At 49.5% G+C, this 8,880-nt stretch overlaps 1 protein-coding gene across 1 annotated transcript; it reads left to right on the top strand.

The window, feature by feature from the left end:
• Window positions 1-436: 436 nt before the first annotated feature.
• LOC119462112 (probable chitinase 10) lies at window positions 437-8,411 on the top strand. Its single transcript, XM_037723457.2, has 6 exons — window positions 437-460; window positions 2,782-3,001; window positions 4,703-5,061; window positions 5,539-5,775; window positions 7,042-7,416; window positions 7,722-8,411. Exons 1-6 carry the CDS (start codon window positions 437-439, stop codon window positions 7,956-7,958), a joined length of 1,452 nt encoding a protein of 483 aa, XP_037579385.1. The 3' UTR covers window positions 7,959-8,411.
• The last annotated feature ends 469 nt before the right edge of the window (window positions 8,412-8,880 follow it).

The following is an 8,880-nucleotide window of genomic DNA, read 5'->3' as shown; positions in this document are numbered from 1 at the left end:
CGCAGCACATACGCAAACAAACGCTTACCACTCTGCCTCTCGCGCACAGACTCTTTCCGCAAGCAACATAAGCCGGGTATTAGTGAAACACGGGCACCCACGCGGACCAGGCTCGACGAAAATCGAGTATGTACAAACGAAGTCGTCCTGCTGCCCTCAGCTGTGCCGGGAACACGCTGCGGCTCGCAAAGAAGCAGCCGCTGCGCAAAACAACAGCAAAAAACAGCGAGCTGCTCCCTACAGGACAACCGAGCCAGCGCCCCGCCAAAACAAGAATTTTCGTGTTGCCGCACCATCACCGCCAGGTCGTGATTACAAACGGAACCCGTGGTCGGAGCTGCGAGATGTTCCTGCACACTTGAGGAGCGAGAGAGAAAAAGAGAAGGAGAGAGCACGCTGCTGGCCGGCGTGCAGCAATTATTAAGCGCGGTCTGAGATGGCAGCGGCGGTGGCATCTCGGGTTAGTGAACAAGCTACCGGGCGTCGCGCGCGCCGGCACCGCCACAGTGCACGGCGGTAAAGCGGGTGAGTAGTACGGCAGGAGAGCATTCAGAGGAGCGTGCTGAAGCGACGGGTCGGGCCAAGCATATTAAACCCGCTGCGTCATAATTACGCCCCGCGCGGTGCCCCTCAACGTTCCACTCGTGGTGGCAGCCCACCATAAACTACCTCCTTTTCCCCCCTTTCTTCCCAAAAACGAGAATCTCTTCTTGCCCAACTCCTTCGTTCCTCCCTTATTTCTTTCTTGGCGGCAGCTTTGCGCTGTTTCGCTTGCGTCGCGAGATCGCTCTTCCCGTTTTGGGACGGCCGTTTCGGGAAGGAAAAGGGTGCAAGAAAAAGCTGCTCGCTGCGGGTGGGCAAGGCTGTAATCTGCACTCCTAATGAAGAAACTCGCGCAATCTTCGTTTAGCTACGAGGATGTTTCCTTGCTGTGTTTGCATCGGCGTTTCTCCTTCCTATTTACTCGGTCAAGCCAAGCAGGTCAGGAATGCTAGCCCACACTTCACGTGTTCATTCCTTCGCGACGTTGCAATCAGCGGTTAAGGAAACGTTGCTTCCGCTGCTGGCGCCAGGCTTAATTCCCAATCCTGAATGTGCACCCCTTGCGTTTCCCCGTAAAAAAAAACGACACAGTGACGAAACTCGGCACCAGTCTTTCGTGGTTGGTCGCTCAAGAGGACGAGGTTTCGAGAGGTATGACAACTGAATTGCTTTCCTGTTGCCCAAGCCTCGACGCACGCGCAGCAAATATTAATATGGGCAATATGTCGGAACGTGCTTACAGCACTGGACATCACGCTGGTACCAAGTTTAGCAACGCGCTGCTCCAACAAGACGCTGAATTGAATTCTGAGGTTTGACGTGCTGAAACCACGATTTAATTATGAGGCACGCCGTAGTGGGGGACTCCGGATTAATTTTGACAACCAGTGCCCCTCCCCCCCTCCCCCCAGCGCAGAGGACACGGGCGTTTTAGCAGCGCTACACCGTAGCCACTAGGCCACTGCGACCGGTCCCTTTACAAAACGCTTCGAAGCGGTACATTCTCGAGGAAATCTGTCAGAAGCTGATGTGCCAGGCATGTCAAGTGAACAGTTCCAAATAAATAATTCCTAAAGACACTTCAGTAGAGATTACGACGTTCTTTTTCAGGCCACACGTCGTACTCGTACGTCAACACGAAAGAATCATGGCATAATAATTGATTATATTCTTTAGGCTACCTCTCTAATTGTGTCATGCATAACAAACTTAACGACAGTGTTTGGCTATTTTAGAGTACACTGCGAACGCCGTCAAAATCCGTGACGTCGTGACGAGCTGGTGCGAGAACTTTCCGGAGGTGTCGCCACACGTCTTTCCAGCGAGTCAGCGAGTGGATATGCCTTGCGAACGCACTACCTACAATGCGTAGATTTGAATACGTGCCGCAAAGTAATTAATTAAAAGTTCAATAGTTATAATTAGGTTAATTACCGGAGGTAATTTTCAATAATTTTGGGGCAGCTGAAACAAACAGCCTGTAGAGCGCACGACCAAGTTGCACGACTGTATAACGACGACGGCGTAAAGGGGACGGCAGGATGACCCTGGGTGATGACGCTGGGAATAATGGCGATGCTGTGATGGAGACGTTGTGGAGATAACGACATAGATGACGATGAGACGACCACGCCGAGATGGCGATGACTATATGACGGACGATAGCCGGACGATGATCGTATGTCCGCTGCCGGAGGAGGAGGAAACAACTTTATTTCGTTAATTTGGCTTAGTGAGGGGTGGCTACCAGGTGATGCTTTACAGCCACCTCCTCGGCTATTTTGATGGCCCGAAGTTGAACCTCCAGGTTCAGGTTCACAAGTATCGCTTCCCACGCTTCAGGCGAGGGAGCGGCCAGGAGATCTGGTGGGGGGCGGATCTTCTCTGCAGTCCCAGAGAATATGATTTAAGGAGGCTATGGACCCACATAATGAGCAGTGTGGGTCTGTCAAGTCAGGGTAAAAGTCTGCGTATATTTGTGGGCTGCGAAAGGAGTGCGTTTCGAGTCGGCGCCAGGTGACTTCTTGTCCCTTGGTGAGCTTGGGATGAGGTGGGGGTTTTGTCCGTCTTGCGAGGCGGTAGTATTGGCCAATCGTGCAAGGCAACAGCCAAAAAGTGAAGCGAAGAGGAACCAAAAAAAAAACAAGGTTCGCTTTAAATTCATTCACTCATTCATCCCCCCTTCTCTCACAGACTTCACGGCCAATCACTCGTAGTGGGTAAGCGTCAGGGTTTAAGGAGGAAGCAAGCAAGCGAGAGGCGGCCAAGGTTGAGGAAGAGGAGGGAGCAGAAGGACAGCAGGCCGCCGCCGCCACCACGGCGTTGTCCGAGGAGCAGCTGCTGCGTCGTCGACGCCACCTTCGGGTGCGCGTCGACGACCATGTGCTCAGGACCTCGCTGCTCTACATATGCGGTTCCTGCCTGATACTCATCATTGTCTTCCTCACGCTGCTGCCCGGTCAGTGCCAATCACGCTGCTTCTTGCGTTCATATCTAGGACGTGCCGTTACGCATCACTTCGCTTTTTCAGAATGGTAACCAGAACTACATAAGAGGTTTAAGTAAAGTGCAGAGGTCAACAGACGATGCCTAATGCACACTCCTGGGGGCCAAAACGCAGCTACCAAAGCTTAAGTCGACCACCAGGTTGAGAGAAATAAGTGGACACCGTAAATGTAGTCACGCAACCTCACATGCGGCCTATTTCGTTGCACATTTCATCTTCATATATCGCCAGCGCTGTCCTATAAGAACGTGGTTCGCGCGTTCTGGAGAAGTGTGTTCTCCTTAGAATACAGAAGGAAGTCTTGTGGCCAAGCGTATATGTTTCGGCTTTGGCTTCGCTAGGTCCTTTTGGCAAAAAAATTGTGCATACAAGGATGGTAAACCGGCCGAGTGGAATTTATCCACGATAACAGCGCGGAGTAAAGAACAACTCGGAAAGGTAAAGACGGCGACAAGTGCTATCCAGTCTCTCTCTTTTTGCGCTGTGGTTCACGGCACACTGAACATTACGAACATTTTGAAAAGTTAACACTCTCGTAAAATTCGGGTCTTTCGCATCCACCAGCGCCATTGCACTGTGTGAAACAATTGAGAGACGAGAACAACGGCCCTTGTCGCGTAAGGGAGCTCGTCCATTTACGTTAGCCAATGATAGGTCAAGATTGCAGTGGCAAGTGGCGCTCAAAGGGAATTGTTTATGTCTTTTTTTTTTTCTTACAGGTGCGATAGATCCCGTGTCCGCAATACGTACAGAAATTCTGAAATTAATGACGTTTCTACCATACTTTAGCGTATACCGGGTGTTCAAAATGAAGCTTTACAGAATTTTGTAAAAATCGTCTGTGGCAGGTAGCATAATTCTTATCGTTGAGCTGGGTTATCCGAAGAGGCGGACGATAGTGGCACAAAAGATCGAAACACACATTCAACTAATTAACGAAAATCGACTAATGAACTTCTTAGTTAATTACATTACGAGACAAGGTCGGCGTCTAAAAACGTTGTCATGTCTAAGATATATATATATATATATATATATATATATATATAAATGACGTCATCCTTCATCTTATAGATTGGCCACAGGCTTCGCCAGATTCTAGCCACAATAAACACACACTGAGTGTTACGTAAACAGGATAGCCAGGTAAAAATAATTAATTCTTGGGTTTTACGGGCCAAAACCACGACATGATTATGAGGCACGCCGTAATGGGGGACTTCGGGTTTATTTTTATCACCTGGTGCTCTGTAACATGCCCCCAATGCTCGGTACACGGGAGATTTTGCCTTTCGCCACCCATCGAAATGCGGCCGCCGTGACCGGGAGTCAATCCCACAACCTCGGGCTTAGCAGCGCAACAAGAGCCAGGTATGACTCTACTATAGCGAAACCGCGGTGGCCGATTCCCGCTCAAGTTGCGCACGAATCACATTTCGTAGTTTTAATTTAGCAACACGTTTGTGAGCATTGCTTCCCAGTTTTTTTCAAACAAAGGTGAAGTGCTTGTCAACTATGGCGGCACCACTAAAAAAAAAAACTAAAAAAATTGTTTCGATTTCGCTGCAACGGAACAGTGGTGCCCTCTGTCGGTGCTACGGTAGAACACGCTCTTCTGCGACATTTCTTTACCCTGTTTCCCGCGGCACGCAGGTGCTCTGCTCAACTACCTCCGACGCGTCAACTTCCTCAAGGACGTGGTGGCGTCGGACATCGAGATGGACAGCGAGGTGGCGTTCCTGGCGTCAGCGCGCGGCGGCCGCGCTGCGTTCCTAGACAGCGGGAACCCTGCCGTGTTTTGCCATCTGAACCTGAGCGCCTTCTCGAGGCCCGGCAATTACCGGTACACGGTGCACGACGTGCCGGCCAACGTGTGCACGCACGTGGTGTTCCCGCTGCACGGCCTGGAGGACTGGTTCGACGACATGCTCAACTACGACGCCTACCAGCGGGCCCAGCACCCGACCCTGTACGGGAGCATGGAGTACCTCAAGAAGAAGAAGGCCATGCAGGTATACGGCTCGATCAGGTTCTTATTTATACTCCCTGCGTGAAAAAAAAATTGACTCGCTATCCCGGCACTGCTAGAGTGGACGTGCAGCGTAGCTGTTGCAAAACCACCACTACAACTGTTGAGGGGGGTATGCAACACTTTTGTTGATGGTTCGGACGCTTGTTTTGAGCTTGTTCTTTATTGAAACGTACGCTGTCCTGGGTGTTGTATGGGGGCTTTCAATGAATGCATGCACTGTTCGCTTCACTTTGCTCAGCGCATGTAGCCTCAGCCTTACGGGGGTATGAGCCATTGCTTTTTTTTTTTTTTGCTTGCTTGCTTACGGGGTATGAGCCATTGCTTACGGGGGTATGAGCCATTGCATTCGTCTATCGTAACAGACGGATAGTTTTCTCGTTAGGTAGGCATAGAAATGCTTGCGCATTTAAAAAGCTCAGCAAAACGACGCTCTCTAACCGCACCTATTATGTGGCAGGTGCTGGTGTACGTCGACGCCGAGCAGGACCAGCACGGGCGTCGTCACATACTCGACTGGATCAGCAGTGACATGAGCAGCGACCTGCTCTCCATGGTGTTCGCGCGAAACCTGGTCAAGTGGCTGCTTTCGAACCAGCTTCACGGGCTCGTGGTCGAGGGCATGTTCCCCGTGCCGGAGCCCGATCGTGCCGTCATGGTCCGGCTGCTCAAGAAGATGCACACGCTGTTCAAGCAGGTATACACGCGGGGGCAGCCACCGGAAAGAATTCTAGCCGTGGAGTTCGCCAGGCAGATCCACTTGGAATGAATTCTCATGATGACACCAGTTTCGTGATATTTATTCCAGAACTTTACGGAGAAATGCATTGGCGTTCCAGTTTCTTTCTTAAGAAAACGTCGTTTTATGCATTGAAGCACAAAAATAACTAGAAAGCCAATGCATTTCTCCGCAAAGTTAGGGAATCAATATTACGAAACTGGTGTCATCCTGAGAATTTGTTCCGAGTGGATCCACCTTGCGAACTCCACGGCTAGAATTTGCAAATTGCAATATGGACCATAAGGTAATTAGTTAAGAACTTAAGTAGTAATTTTTTTGTTAATTAGTCGATTATGCATTTCAACTTTTTGTCCGAGTAATGGCCGCCTCTTCGAGTAGACCAGCTCACGAACTAGAATTGTGCTATCTGCCACAGGCAACCTTTAAATATATTTGAAAGTGTTCGCTGAAACACCCTGTATTTCAATGCCTGCCCAGTCACTCAGCAATCCATGGGAGCCATTGGGCCACCGCAGTTACTCCACATTCCTAGTAGTTTTATCCCTGTTGTTGCTAGAGCATGGACAACTTACACTGGGAGTGGGTGCCGCTCCGCGCCAGATTGGCCCGATTCTTGCCGTCTGCACGACGTACGCTCACGTACCATGCTCTTTTGGCATGTTCTCCTCTCACTCCTGCCTATTCAAACTCCTGTATATATTGCTGTGTCCACAATAAAATATTGGTTGATAGACAGTGATTCCTTTGTCTCAGTCTGCATGTCCGTTATTTGCGTTGTTACTCGTATTTTTCCATAAAAGATAGTTGATGTGACGCTTACCATGCCCCAATAAACTGTGACCAAGAAGTGAGAAATTGGCACCCTCTCAGCTGACACTGAAAAAAATGTAGGAGGATATGTAAGAGCAATTAAAATTGTTTTGTTTAATTTTAAACAATGATAAATTTTCATATAAACATTAATTTAGTTCAATAAGGCACTTGCGCTTGGCGGACGGCCTAGAAGAATGAGGATGTATGCTGCACTTCCGGTCACGTGCGTACGCGCGTGACGTACGTCGCTTGTGATTGGTGGTGCTTGTGTAACGTCGTCTAACGTCTGCACCAGCTTCGCTGTATACACCCACTTTCACAGCGTGGAATGGAGGCGTTTTTCATTCGTAGTTCACATGTCTATAGATGCTGATTTGTGCTCACTCGAACGGCCCCGATTGTTCTCAGGCCAACCTGATTCTCGTGGCCGTGGTGGAAGAGCATTCCGCCCTGATGCACCGGAAGGCGTTCGGCAAGCGGCTGAAGCCGTTCGTCGACTTCCTCGTCATCCGGAACAGGAAGCAGCACAAAGCGTTCTTCCACCAGGTCCTGGAAGGCCTTCCGGAGGCACCCGCAGCCGTCACCTCGGAGGCCGGCCTGTCGCTGGACACGATTCGCCAGGCGATTCTTTCTGGGCTGCCCGCTAGGAAACTGCTCGTCTCTCTCGAGATGGACGTAGCCACGTTGCGCGTCGAATCGAACAAGACGTTGCCCGGACACGAGGGGCCATTGACCAACACGCCAGGACGGCTGGCGTACTTCGAAGTGTGCACCCTATTCAAGGTGCGGTGAAAGGGATTGATTGGTTGGTTGATTGATTGATTGATTGATTGATTGGTTCGTTGGTTGGTTGGTTGATTGATTGATTGACTGACTGGCTGGCTGATTTATTATTATTTATTTATTTATTTATTTATTTATTTATTTATTTATTTATTTATTTATTTATTTATTTATTTATTTATTTATTTATTTATTTATTTATTATTGAGTGAGTGAGTGAGTGAGTGAGTGAGCAAGGATAACTCTTGCTCTCTAACACGCATACGCGCGCTGCGAACCACGCCACTTCCTTCTCTGGAACGTAGGACGACACCTGGAGCAACGCGAACGTGACAGAACTGGGCAATCCGGTGGCCCTAAAAGAGAACGAAGCCGTGAGCTACGAGAATGCGGACAGCGTTCATCGCAAGGCGGCCATGGTCCGCAACTACACGCTCGGAGGCATCATGCTGTGGGACGTCACCAGCGACGACTACAGAGGAGTCTGCGGCGTGGTGAACCCGCTCAGCGGAGCCGTTAGCGCCGTGATGGCGGGCGCTTAAGTCAGTTTCCTTGGCAACCGCAACAACACGTGCAGAGCCTCTGGTTGGAAGCTTCAGCTCTCACGTGATGCGGGTACTGCAGCCGTGACTTTCGTCGTATGCCACTACGCTGGCAGCACAGATACGACACAAGGTGCTAAGCACGCATGGAGGCTGATGCGAACACAAGCGGTCATGTGTGGAGGGCTGACAAAACTCACTCCGGGAAGCTGGCTGAAAATGTTTATTTCTTCTTGTTGTCTAATGTACTAGAAAACGTAGGGTCAATTCGCCAATATCGCTGCCTTGAAGGCCTTAATTGCTCTCTGAAAGCCTGTCTGAGCCGTAAAGCAGAAAGTGTTCTAGTTCTATGGTGTGCGTAGAATACACAGAAAGAGCAGATGTGTAGTGCCTTGTTAGTCTTGGGGGATATTTCTGTCGTGAATTCTGCGAGAAGGCAGGACTCGGCACGAACCTGCCTAATAAAACGCCTGTTTCTGTGAAACTCATATCGCTGGTTATGTTCTTAAACGAGTTCAGACTGAGCGAAGACATCTAGTAGCCATCTCTCTATCAGTGTATATCCAGTAATTTCATCTACCTATACTTCATCTTACCAAATTCGTGCAATGCAGCCGAGAGAGATTGCCTTTTCATCCAACCAGGAGAGAGAACGAGTGGACGTACAATTGGTGAATCTTCCTGACTTTTCAAAACATGCAGCCGACATCCGTTACTCTTTGGCTGACACAAGCAATTGTCGAACTGCACGGAGTTGATGAGACGGAGTATAGCTGTCATATTTAAACAATGCAGTGACCAGCTTTTCAAACCGGCTTGTGTGGTGCCTTACCGAACTGGTGAGGTCTGCATCTTTTTCGAAACTTGCTAGTATTTTCTTCTCAATCGCTCGTATTTGTTCAAATGCTTAAGACTGTGCACA

This window comes from Dermacentor silvarum, chromosome 8 (genome assembly GCF_013339745.2).
Source record: "Dermacentor silvarum isolate Dsil-2018 chromosome 8, BIME_Dsil_1.4, whole genome shotgun sequence".
Taxonomy (NCBI): Eukaryota; Metazoa; Arthropoda; class Arachnida; order Ixodida; family Ixodidae; genus Dermacentor; species Dermacentor silvarum.
This window is presented reverse-complemented; position numbering and strand designations above follow the sequence as displayed.